Source organism: Psittacula echo, assembly GCF_963264785.1.
Source record: "Psittacula echo genome assembly, chromosome: 7".
In the NCBI taxonomy this organism is placed as follows: Eukaryota; Metazoa; Chordata; class Aves; order Psittaciformes; family Psittacidae; genus Psittacula; species Psittacula echo.
In genome coordinates this window covers 11656770-11669634 of record NC_137740.1, presented here as the reverse complement: position 1 = coordinate 11669634, position 12865 = coordinate 11656770, and the positions used below count along the sequence as shown (strand labels likewise).

At 52.7% G+C, this 12865-nt stretch overlaps 2 protein-coding genes across 2 annotated transcripts; one reads left to right on the top strand and one right to left on the bottom strand.

The window, feature by feature from the left end:
• The first annotated feature begins 117 nt into the window (after positions 1–117).
• On the top strand, positions 118–5047 carry RPS8 (ribosomal protein S8). The gene is made up of 6 exons (XM_080623331.1): positions 118–167; positions 993–1099; positions 1478–1577; positions 2937–3112; positions 4059–4188; positions 4882–5047. Exons 1-6 carry the CDS (start codon positions 164–166, stop codon positions 4989–4991), a joined length of 627 nt encoding a protein of 208 aa, XP_080479457.1. The 5' UTR covers positions 118–163; the 3' UTR covers positions 4992–5047.
• A 3700-nt stretch (positions 5048–8747) lies between these two features.
• On the bottom strand, positions 8748–12865 carry BEST4 (bestrophin 4; the record flags this gene model as incomplete). The annotated part of the gene is made up of 9 exons (XM_080623252.1): positions 8748–9198; positions 9461–9615; positions 10039–10119; positions 10343–10495; positions 10795–10872; positions 10963–11117; positions 11417–11650; positions 12309–12403; positions 12714–12865. 9 exons carry the CDS (start codon positions 12863–12865, stop codon positions 8748–8750), a joined length of 1554 nt encoding a protein of 517 aa, XP_080479378.1.

Here is a 12865-nt window from a genome sequence, read left to right as displayed (position 1 = left end):
CTCGTCATCGCCCCCCCCCCCCACATCGCAGCCGCCGCTGCGTCGCTAAGCAACGGCGCGCTCCCCGCGCTGGCGGCGCAGTGACGCCACTGCCTCGCGAGAGCTCGCCCCGCCAAACCGGCCCCGGAAGCACCGCCCCTCCTCTTTGCGCCGGTGCCGCACCATGGGTGAGTGGGGCAGCTACCGCGCCCGGCCACCATCCGCCGCCATCTGCTCGCCGCACCGCCGCTGCCCGCCCCTGTCAGCTACCGGGTGACAGCGGGGGGTGCCGCCACCCGCAGCGCCCGCCATCGGGGGCGGCCGCGACGGCAGCGAGCCGCTGGCGGCAGAAGGGTGCCTAGGCCCAACATGGCGACTGGGGCGGAGGGGGGGCGGGCTGACGCTTTCGCTTTGGATTCCTGCAGGTCCTAAGCGCTGAGGTCTTTCTCTGCGCCTTCCGCAGTGAATCCTGCGGATGAGGTGGGGTGGCTTCCTAGGAGGAACAAGAGGGGTGTGGGGTGACCTTGGGAAGGGCTGTGCAAGTTGGCAGGGGTTTGTAGGGGCCTGGGAGGTGGGGTGCTCTGGGGAGATAGTCCCTGTAGAAACAAGGTTGAGATGGGGCATCTCTTGTTCGGGCTCAGTGTACAGGTGGGATGGGGGTTGCTTCCCATAGAGGATATGCCAGACATAGTGGATAGCATGGCATGTTTGCTATAGTGTGCTTGGCAGCTTGGGATGGGATGCTTCGCATAGGGTGCCCAGCAAACGAGGTAGGTTTGGAGGCTGCTTTCCAAAGGAAACACCCATCAGACATGGTGGAGCCAGTCTGCTTTATACAGACCTGCTGGGAGGGAGGACCTGAGTATCAATGATGAAGCTTCTCTAACTGCTGCATAAGGCCGAGTGCACTGTGCGGATACCAACCTTGGAGAGCTGAGGACTCAGAACTGTGCCCTACCATGGCCAGGTGGGCTCCTTGCCATCATCTTCTGACCGTGCTGCTCTCCATTCAGGTATCTCCAGGGACAACTGGCATAAGCGTCGCAAGACTGGGGGCAAGAGGAAGCCCTACCACAAGAAGAGGAAGTATGAGTTGGGGCGACCTCCTGCCAACACGAAGGTGGGTGGTTAGGGGAGAGTGATCAGCAGTTGTGCTTTCAAACTGGAGCCGCTGGTTGTGTGCTGTTAGAGGTTTATGTATACACAGTGTTTTGTGACTGGTTAAATGTCTGTCCCTCCTTTAAAAGGTGGCATTTTCCCCTATGCCAGTGAAAAGCAGCAATACATTTTTGCACTAAGAGGCAATTGGAGTGATGAAACTTTCACCTTAGGTAGATGCAACAGACCGTTTTGGTCATTTACTGTATCTGCCAGTGCTGGGGTTTGTCATAGTTACACTGACCACATTGCCTTTGAGGTTAGGAGTTGGCTGGGCTCCTGCATGAGCTGTGCAGTGTTCCAGCACCAACACCACCCTGGTGGTTGTTTCCTACTGTAGATTGGTCCACGCCGGATTCATACAGTGAGAGTTCGTGGTGGAAATAAGAAGTACCGTGCCCTACGGTTGGATGTTGGCAACTTCTCCTGGGGATCGGAATGTAAGTACATCATGAACCTGATGTGTTGGAAAGGAAAAGTCTTCTACAGCTGTGTTGGTTTCTGGTGCTGCTGCAGAGTAGAGGGATGATAATGTAAGTGTGGATTTTTAGGCTGGGTTTGAAGATCATGGAGCTTGCAGTGCTGGGTCTGAAACAGCATGCATAGTGATGATAACTTTGACCTTACGTGGCCTTAGGATACTTGGATGTCTTCTAAATTCACCATGATAGGAGTGTCATAGTTACACTGAGTAACATGCTTGCATTACCTTTTTACTGGCCAGAGGTGCAAAACGCCTAAATATAAGTAGTTCTTCATAAATGCAGCTTTCTTTTTGTTCATTGTTGAGCACTTACTAGAAGTTAGGTGATCATGTACAACAAAGTGAAGGCATTCCCCTGGAACAGTGTTACATCAGCACATGCAGTTTAATTCATATTCTTGCTTTGCTAACCAAAAGTGGGAAGCACTGAAGCAAGAGGGGGGTCTATTATAAGTCTGAAGCAAGGTGGATTTTCTTTAATGGCAGACTGAAACTGTACAACTTGAGGCTGGCCTGTTCAGCATTACTCAGTATGATGGTCAAACCAGCAGTAAGAAAGGTGGTGTTTCGGTGGCCAGCATGGTGTGAGGGTGAAAGGACATGGTTTTTCCTTTGTCAGCACAGAGCATTGTCTGAACATTGAAAAGGGCTGTTGCTCATAAACAGTACAGCAGAAGCAAAGAGACCAGAGTGTTCCTTGCAGAGCAAGGATGAGGTACATGAGTGAACAGGAAAAAACCCACCTTGTGCCTGACCTTTGCACATATGCAGGGCTGTATCTCCTAGGCAGGCAACTTCTAAACGTTCAAATCTAGTAGCTAAGAATGAATGCTTCAAGTGGGTCTTAAAAGGTGAAAACATCAGTTTCCCCTGCCAATTTACCCAAATCCTCATCCTATAAAAACAGTTTCTAGTATGTGTTGCAGAGCAATTCTATTCAACACAGCTTAACTCAGTAATTCTAGTAAGGACAAACAGGGTTGAACCCTGTGTGTGGTGTTAGTTGGCCTCTGCTGAGGCATTTTCCAGTCCAGAAATACAGTTTTTAGCATTGCATAGTTTTACTTGAGATGAGCTCCAGCAAGGCCACAGATGCCAGTGTTTCATCCTGGGATGAATGGGTTTCCAGGTGTTGTCCTTGCAAGAACAGGAAGTTGAACTGATGAAAAAATAGATGCATTTTACTTGGTCAACTTTAATTCAGTGCCAGGGAAGCTGGGGGATGTTTGGTGGGGTGGTGAGTATGAGATGCTGTGAACTGTATTCTCAGTTGTCTGATCCCTGTAGGTTTGAATTCATACTCTTCTTTTGAAAGGCTGCACTCGCAAAACCAGAATCATCGATGTCGTCTACAATGCTTCCAATAACGAACTGGTGCGGACAAAGACCCTGGTGAAGAACTGCATCGTGCTGGTTGACAGCACCCCGTACCGGCAGTGGTATGAAGCCCACTATGCCTTGCCCCTCGGACGCAAGAAGGGTGCCAAACTGGTATGTCTGGTTTGTCATTTGTCTTTCTTGCAGACTGGTGTCTGCCTGGGAAGAGGCAGTTAGCTGTGTTGAGCAGGCAGTGCCTGACAGATGAGGACTGGGTACTCGTCAGTGACAGCATTGGTTATCTGAGCTATGTTCCCATCTGTTCCCAGTTCATGAAGTGTCCAGTACTACAGAGCTCTCTCAGCCATTGCACCCATTCATGCACAAGGACCTGCCTGTCAATCTCTTTGGTCTTCTAATGATGATACCCTTGTCCAGTTCTGCTACTGAAGGGAGAGTGATGACGCTTTATGATGCTGAGGAAGACTTTGCAGGTCAGGTCCTTGTGCTGGGAAATGATGGCTTTGATGAGAAGCTTGTGGATTGCTAACTGAACTTCAGCACTGTTTTAAGTGGCTTTAAACTGTCCAGACTCATTGTAATTTGTTGAAGATCCAAATCCCAGACTTACTGCTCAAACCTCCATGTGTAGCACTCAGCTTATGGCTGTCTCCTTGCATTTAGAGCAGAGCACTTACCTGAGCACTGAGTAGTTCAGCAGCACTGGGATAGCTCATAACCTGTCTGCCCGGACTCACACCACACCCAAGTGCTCCCATTATGTCTGGAAAGGGAAAGAGCACTCGCTTTTTTTGGAGGAGGATTAATTCATCAAGAAAACCTTTGCAATTCCATTTAGTCTTAAGAGCACCCTTCCCTAGGGTGCTGTGCCTTGTTGTCAGCAGTGACTAGTGAGCAACATCACATTTCTTAGCCTCGAAAGTGAAACACAGCACCTGGTTCTATGAGGGTGAGCTATTTGTGCCTCTGCCAGGTATGACTTGTGGAACAGTACAGGCTGAGAATACAAGGGTCTCCTTCGTGTTTGTGGGGACCACCTGCAGTAGCAGAAGTTGGCCATATGTTTAACCTTGTCTTTGCTTACGGTCTTGTTTTTTAGACTCCTGAAGAGGAGGAAATCTTGAACAAGAAGCGCTCAAAGAAGATCCAGAAAAAATATGATGAGCGAAAGAAGAATGCCAAGATTGCAAGTATTCTTGAGGAGCAGTTCCAGCAAGGAAAACTGCTTGGTGAGTCCCTGACAGCTTAATGTGGATGGGGATAAGGGAATCACGGTACCAGAGCAGGTCTTACTCCTCATCTTTGGATCATTTAAAGTTCTGCTTGCTGTAATAAAGCTAACTGCAGGGTTAAGGCAACAAGGTGTTCCCTTTATCTTCAGGAGTGTCTTCCAGGTCTTAACTTTTCTTTTACCTTCTCTGGAAACACATCAATTTTGTCAAGAGGGGGAAATCTGTTTCTGGAGCTTGAATGGCTACATTCCCAGCCAGGATCCTGGTTGGCCTTTGAGAAAAATAATGGGGCTTGAGGCTTGCAAAACAAGTGAAAAGACCACAGCCTGCACTGTCAGAAAAATGATCACAGAACAGCTGTGACCAGGTTTGAGTTCAGACAGAAATAATTCTGTGTTCTGAAGTCTTCTGGTGATGAGACCTTTGTCCAGTTCTGCTACTGAACTTGAGCGATGACAGTTTGGAGATCTGAAGAGGACTTCATTAGGAGCTCTGCCCAGCAGAGCAGGTTCAGGAGCATGGTTGGTACCTTGAGGGGGGTAATGAAGCCAGCACAGGAACTGATGTATCCATTACGAGTAGCTTTCTGGTCCCTGCTTTTGCACAGAGACTGCATGCGGTGCTTCTTGCAGCTGGTGTACCTGCTGGGGTGGTGAAGTGTTAAATTTAACAGTTGACTTCTCCTTGCAGCCTGCATTGCCTCCAGACCTGGACAGTGTGGCCGAGCTGATGGCTACGTGTTGGAGGGCAAGGAGTTGGAGTTCTACTTAAGGAAGATCAAGGCCAGAAAAGGCAAATGAATAAAAACTGTTCTGCTGAGAGAACGAATAAAACCAAGAGTCTGCCCTACAGTAAAGGGTTGTGTGCTCATTTGTTAGCGCATAGTGAAGGGGGCTTGTGTAGCTCCTCTTGCCTGTAAAATGGAAAGAAGAAGGATCTCCCCTGGAATCCCTGAGCACCTGTGTGTCTTCAGGCGAGCCCTGACCCTGCATGCTCTCTACTGAAACATTTCCCTGGGTTCTAGGACAGTGACTTCATGGACCAAGTGGGAGTGGAAGAGTTGTCAGACTCCACCAAGTAGAGGATTTCCCTTACTGGAAACCTGCAAGCAGGAGGAAGGTGTAAATGTCCATAGGGCACTGCCAGGGCCTGGCTGGGCATGTGTACCTACGCTTTTCCTGTTGCGTAGGTCAGCGCGTGCCATGCTTGGGGTTTTGGAGTAGGGTCAGTGGGGGAACGGGCCCTGCTGCCTCAGGAGGGAAGGGTCTTTTAACCACACTTGCTGCACTGCTCAGTGACCAACTGGCCTTTCCCTGACCTCCTTGGTCTCATTGCAGTGCAAGAGAAACTCCTTCTAGCAGAAGGGCCAGGCTCTCGCCATGGTCTGTCCCTTTCGAAGGCTGGGTACAACCTCCAGCTTTCTGCCCTGTCACTTGTGTTGGGATTGGAAAGCAGTGATAAACAAAAGCTTTTCTGGATGTTTGGTGCCTGCAGTGTTATTCCTTGGAATTGATGTCCTTAACTAAACCTGGCAGGATGGAGTCCTGCATCTAATTGGGAAATAATTTGTGCAGGTATCAGGGTGAATTTGGAAGCCCATCTAAAAGGCTGATCCTGGGGCTGCAGGGAAAGGGCAGGCTCACACATCTTAAGCCTGCTGAGTGTGCGCATTGCATGCTTCGCACTACTTGTATGTTACAGAAGCCTTAATTATCTGTAGGAATGTTCTGGTGTAAGGCAGGCTGCCTGCAGCCCCAGCTTCACCATTTTCAGTTCTGAAATCATAGAATCAATTAGGTTGGAAAAGACCTTTAAGATCAAGCTCAGTGATTACCTTAGGATTGCCAAGTCCACCCCTAAACCATGTCACTGAGGGCCTCATCTACACGGTTTTTGAACACTTCCAGGGATGGTGATTGCACCACCTTGCTGGGCAGCCTCTTCTAATGCCTGATTGCTCTTTTGGTGAAGAAATTTTTCCTAATGTCCAGTCTAAATCTTCCCTGGTGCAACTCGAGACTGTTACCTCTTGTCCTATCACTTGTTACTTAGGAGAAGAGACCAGTCACCTCCTCTCCATCTTCCTTTTGAGTAGTTGGGAGCGGTAAGGTTCCCTCTGAGCCTTTTCCAGACTAAACAACCCCAATTCCCTCAGCTGCTCCTTGTCAGACTCGTGCTCCAGACCCTTCACCAGCTTTGTTTCCTTTCTCTGGACCCGCTCCAGCACCTCCATGTCTCTTGTAGCAAGGGACCCAGAACTTAACACAGGATTCGAGGTGTGGCCTCACCAATGCAAAGTAAAGCAGAACGATCCACTGCCTTGACCCTGCTGGCCATACTATTGGTGATGCAGGCCAGGATGCTGTTGGACTTCTTGGCTGCCTGGGCTCAAGCTGGCTCATGTTCAGCAGCCATCCATCAGCACCCCCAAATCCTTTCCTAGCAGGCAGCTTCCCAGCCACTCTTTTCCCAAACCTGGAACATTGTATGGGGTTGTGGCCCAAGTGCAAGATGCAGCAGTCTGTCCCATGGTGAGCCCATGTCTCTAGTGTCTTGAAATGCTGACTGTCTGCCCCACAAAGAGCTTGTGCTTGGTATTTTTTGGAAGTTTTACCCATGTTTTTCTGCCCCAGCTGCTGTGTGTGGCAGCAGGAGGTGCTGGCGAGCTGAGGTGTCCCTAGCAGCATGGGTTCATCCTGTCTTGCTGGCAGGAAGCCGAGGGTGGGTCTGGGCTGAAGATGGAGACACAAACCAACCTCACCAGCAAACAGTACCTGTTTCTTGGGTGGCCACAGCAGCATGGTTATGCCGTAGTGGGCACATGTTGTGGCTTGGGTCTGTGCTGCTGTGGGCACTGACAGCAGAGCCATGCCCAGCAATGTCTTTGGAGTGCTGGCAGCAGGACCTGGGCTGGGTGGGAAGTTTGCACAACCACATTCCTTCTCCATAGTGATCTGGGGTAAACTTTCCCTGCTCTCCAGCAACGCCTGCTTTCCAGAGAGGTGGGGCAGAGGCGATAAAGGGCGCTTAAGGGGGATGTGTCACGGCCGTTTCCTCTGAGTGTTTCTTCTCTCCCCTCCATAGAATGCAAACAGGATTCAGGGTGTTTCTGCAGGACTTTGTACAGATGGAGAAACCAATGCTTACGGAGCAAGTGCCGGCTCCGTGTCAGTGCAGGAGCTGTAAACCTGTCTCCTGATGAGCAGGATTATGGCTAATTCATCAGTGCACACTGCTTATGAAGTTATTGCTCTGAAAAACACAGCTGCCAAGGGCAGGAACCTGTGTGGATGAAAGCAGCACCTATTGCCGGCTTCTGCTGTGCTGTAGATGTGACATGGGAATGGGATGGTGGCAGCTGGCTCCCATGGTGGCACAGGCTGTGTGGCTTGACCACAGGATGTATGGCTTCTGGTCTGGCATTGGCACAGCCCCATGGATGTGTACAGGGATTTACCCTCCTGGGAGGAGGCAAACCTGCCATGCACTGAGCCAGGAAGAGATGGGCTGGGGTTAAAAGCACAGCTTTAGTCTGGCTGGGTTTATGAGGTGACAAAGCCTGACCTAAGGACCTTACCCACTTCTGCAAATACCTGTGAGGGCTGAATTCTGCAATGAACAACCAGCAGCGTAACCCAGGTGAAGTCACTCGTCATCCTGAGTGCTGCTCCTTGCTGCTGAGTGGCTCTCTCAGCTCCACGCAGTATTAACTTGGGGGTATTTTCACAGGACATGGTCTGACCCAGAAAATAACCTTGTGGTTACCCTTTAACTAATCCAGCAGTAGCCTTGAGGGTAGCAAAAGAACATTGAGGCTGGTTTGCTGTGGGAAGATGGGAGCTTTAAAGGAAAAGTGGCTTTTGGAAAGGGAGGCTTACAGGAAAGGGAATCCTTTAACAGCTCTGCTGATATTCTCAGGAGAAACACATGTTTGTGAGTGCAGGAATACTTTTACAGGGGCTGAAAGCATCAATCTGGGTTTTTTCTGACAGTATCACTTGGTCTAATACCCCACAGCCATCACTGCTGTCAGCCCTTGGGGCTGTGCCCTTTGTGGCCCAGAAAAATGTGCATAAATATAAGCACATTAAATACAAAAGTAAAATGGATAAAATCCAGTTCACCCACTTTGTGGATAAATGTGGTGTCCCTGCAGTCTCACTGATGGGGGTGACTTGTACCAACAAGGAAGAAACTCAAAGCTGAGGCTGGCAATAACTTTATTAGCATTAAGGGGACATATCCATCATGGTGTTGGTTTTCTGCAAGACTAATTGCCCTCATCCCATCCCTTGCTTGGGGTGTGGGTTGTCCCCATCCCCTGCCATGGGAGCAGGGAGTGAGCCTGGCCAGCAAGCTGGGAACATCATCACCCAGATGGGCTGAATCCTGAGTTTTGGGGCTAACAGTGAGTGTTGAAGGCTGTTATCCCAAGCCCACCAGGAATTTCCCATCAACCTGGGGACACATCTTGGCTCAGGGCTGGGTAGCAATGTCCTGCTTCTGGACAGGGAATCTGAAAGGGGTGTTTGAGGAGTACCTTGGGTTGGGAGCAGCTATTCTGCCTCAGGAAAAGGGATGCTTCTGGGGCAGCCTTGGGGCTCCCAGGCCTCTTGTTGGTCAGCCCCAGTGCTGTCGGTGGACGGTGCCTTCACCTGGACCAGTGGCAGCCCCTTCCTCTGTATTTCAGAGTCTTCCAGTGGCCAGTTCCCCTCCAGGTGACCACCAGCCATGGTGGGCTCACTGACCCGGCTCTCATCCTCCATCTCCTCCTGGATGCAGGCCACAGCCTCAGGGTCCTCAGCACGGCTGGGATGCGGGGAGGGGAAGCCACCATCCACCCGGGGCCGCTGCAGGTGGGGGTGACTTCGAGGGCCCCGGCCCAAGTGTTTGATGCTGATGGCAGGGGATGCAGCAGTGAAGAAGCGGCTGAGCAGAGGTGTCTGGATGCGCGGCACAGCCGAAGAGGCCTCCATGGGCTGGCTCTGCTCCATGTCCTCACACATGCTGCGGGATGATGGGCACAGGCTGCCATCCTCCGCAGCACCACTCCCTGCCTCCATCCCAATGCAGGGAGCAGCCCCAGGAGGCCCCATCCCTGCCCCAGTGACACATCCCTCACCCAATGCATCCTCAGGGGCCAGGCAATGTGTTCCCGGGGGGGTTTGCTGTTTGATCGCTATAATTAATAGGGCCCGGGGGGGACAACCTGCTTGTGCTGTTGCCACACTGAAGCACTCACCCTTCTTCTTCATCCCCATTCACTCACCGCATGTCAAAGGTGGAGCCCAGGAAGGAGGGCTTCAAGGTCTCAGCGGCTGTGGCTGTGGTGTAGGGGGGCTGAGCTGTGGATTCGTTCCAGTATTTGTCCTTCACAGCCGGGGGCAGGTTCTGGTACATGTCATCCACTGAGAGCAGGGACACCTGGGCACAGCAAAGGCATGGGATGGGGGGGGGCGGGGGCTTTGCAAGGACATGAGGAATGCAGATGCTGCTCCTGGTGCCAACCTGGCAGGGGTAGGGCTGGGCTCTGCAAGCGGTGAGAGAGGCTCCGTGCCCATCTCTTGGCTGCATTTTGGGTTTTCCTCTTCTGAATGCTGTTTTCAGAAGTGAGGGGCTGAGCAGCAGTGCCAGGCTGCTGAGTGTCCCTTGGGGGTGGTGATTCAGCCATGGGGAGCAGATACACAGAGGGACAGGGATGGAAGGACAAGGTGCAGTCCTGCTTCCGGCCTTGGGGATTTACTTTGGACAAGGACTTGTGTGGCCAGAAGCTGTCCCTGTGGGCAGGGACCTCACTTTGCCCTGACTTCAGCAGCCACACACAATGTAAGCTGGGGCAGAACCCACCTGCAGGTTCCTATCTATCAGCTTGTTGGTCTCAAAGTCATCATCGTCTTCTCCAAAGGGGTTAATGATCTGCTCTGCAACCTGTGGAGGAAGGGGGCCAGGGCAGCAAGGACAGGGACTCCTTGCCATGGTGCTCTCCATCCCTTGGTCCACCCATGAGGCACATGAAATGTGCAGATCTGGAGCTCCATGGTGCCCCAGTGTAATGGCTGGGACAAAGGATGTGTTCCTAGGGGTAGCCAGCAATGACATGTGGTGCTCAGGGCCACCTCAACCCATAAAGTAAAGCCTGTCCATGTCTCACCTTCAGCCAGCCAGCATAGAAGAAGAACTGAAGGAGGGTGGAGAGGGGGATGTACATGTCCAGGTCCCCCTCCTGCCCTGGCTCTAGTGGCTCCAGGAACTGCCGTCCGATGAGGCAGAAGGCAAAGAAGGAGTAGACAGCGATGGTGACCACCTGCAGGGAGCAAGGGTCAGCCATGGTGAGGGTGACAGCCAGCAGGATGCTTGGCACAGGAGATGTGAGGATATGAGAGCTCAGCTGGTCACTGATGCTCTCATGGGCTTAAGGCTAAACCTGGGCTCCTGCACATCCCTCAGGGTTGTGAACCAGTGGCTGTGCCACCCAATTCAATAGGGGAGTAAAGTGCCCCCCATCAGAGTGGAGGAAGGAGGCTGTGAGGCTCCTCTGCCATTGTGAGGTGGAAGGAGCTGGGATCTGATCTCCTGGTTCCCATGGGGTGCATGGGTACCCACCTGTGTGTACACCAGGGGGATGCTGATCCAGTCGTAATGGAACAACATGCTGCACTTGGCCCGGTAGAGATTCAGCTCCTGGGCAGAGAGGACAAGGATGGGTGGCCAGGCCTTTGTGTGAGCCCTCCACAGAACCTGGTCCTTCCCACATCCCTGGTGCCAACTCACATCCATGAGCAGGCGGAGGGCCACGTCATCACGGATGCGGCCATCCCGCCTGGCCTGGGCAGCCAGATTGGTGAACCACACGCAGGGGATCCAGTACTTGTTGAAGTCAGAGTGGAGGCTCTCAAACTTCTTGTGCTCATCCTGTGTCATGAAACCTGTGGTGAAGAGGCTCCCATGTCAATGAGAGGAAGCCCTTTTGGGGACTGTCCCCAGTGGGAACACTTGCTTTTCCAGGTGAAACTAAAGCACGAGGAGGCCAGCTCTGGGCAGAGGGGACATGGGGCTCTTTGGTATTGAGTATCCATGCAAGAATGCCACCCTGTGTGTGGGTCTGTTTAGGTCAGGGATGCTTGTAAGGATCCCCAGCACACCCTCCTGGTGACAGCGACACGTCTTTGGACCCCAACCCTCACCCCACATTACAAAGCATTACCCCCAGGGTTTAAGTCCTCACCTGCTTCCACCACGTGGTCCATGGTGGGGAAGCGCTTGAGCACCCTGATGCTGACGGAGCGCAGGATGAGCACTGCTGACAGGTTGGCGTAGCGGATGAGGGTGCGCCGCAGGATCCGGCCTCTCTCATCCTTGCCATGGACGTTGCTGGAGATGACGCACATGAGCTGGTCAGGCAGGGGGATGCTGGTGTACTGGGCCCACCACCGGTTCACGATCAGGGTCACATAAAAACCTGCACCGACAGAGCACATGGGGCTCGGAGTGGCCAGGCAATGGGACAAGGTGAGGATGAGCCCATGCCAGGAGAGCTGCCACGTTTCCAGGAGTGACAGATTTATCTGTGGCCAGGAGATAAAGCGCACATCATGCTTCCCACTGGGCTGCCCTTCCCATGGATGGAGGTGGGGATGTCCCTGGCTCTTCCCTGTCTTGGGTGCAGGTGGCTCAGGGCATATGTTCAAGGCCAGGGCAGTGTTCAAGGCCAGGTTGGACAGAGCCTTGGGTGATATGGTCTAGTGCGAGGCATCCCTCCCCATGTCAGGGGGGTTGTACATCCAGTACAACTGGATGATCTTAAGGTTCTTTCCAACCCAAACCGTTCTATGATTCCAGCATTGTAGATAAGGTGTTCCTTTCCTGGGCAGAGGGAGGAGGGTGCAGGGCATGCCAGAGGAAATCACAGCCTCCCACTGGCACCCCTGGGCCAGGGAGCTGTGGTTGGTGGGTCTGGAAGCCCAGTGCCATCCCTGGGGTGCCAGGCTCCAACATTCCCCAACCGATGGTGCCCAAGGGACGTTTTGGTGTGGGGTTAGGATGTGCCTTAAGCCACCAGCAGCGGGGTGGGGGGAGCAGGGGAGCCCAACTCCTGCGATCAGGGGAGGGACCCATACCTAGGACAAACGACATGGGAATGAGGTCCGTGGAGCGATTGCAATATTGAGCCACTTTGGTATAGAGGTGCTTCTGCTCCTCAGTCAGCAGCCGCCTGCGAGAGAATTACAGTGGGTCAGGGACATGGAGCAGGGTCAGGGACATGCAGTGGGGTCAGGGACATGCAGTGGGGTCAGAGGCAAGTGGTGGGGCTGGGGTGCTGCCTTGGACCTCCATGAAAAGCCATTGCCTGATTCCCATTCTCCTTGCTCTCCCCTGCCCAATCCCATCCTCCCTGAGGACATCCCTTGGGCTTTTCCCCTCCCTGCAGGGACCACAGTCCATGACCAGTGGGGCACCTCTGCACACCCCAGTGGGTCAGCATGGAGGGACACAACCAGCAGTGACACCCCAACCCTGCTCACCGGTAGACGACGCTGAGCATGGTGTACAGCACCACGAAGACGATGAACTCCTTGTACAGCAGTTTGTAGATGCTGCCCTTCCAGCGGAAGAGCAGCTTGGAGAAACCTCCAAATCGGGAGTTGGCAACTTTCAGTGTGTAGGAGACGGTCAT

Excerpts from the sequence above, each read along its gene's own strand:
- RPS8 (XM_080623331.1), top strand. Across the intron at positions 1,100-1,477 it reads GACCTCCTGCCAACACGAAG|ATTGGTCCACGCCGGATTCA; the intron begins GTGGGTGGTTAG and ends TTCCTACTGTAG. Across the intron at positions 1,578-2,936 it reads CTTCTCCTGGGGATCGGAAT|GCTGCACTCGCAAAACCAGA; the intron begins GTAAGTACATCA and ends TTCTTTTGAAAG.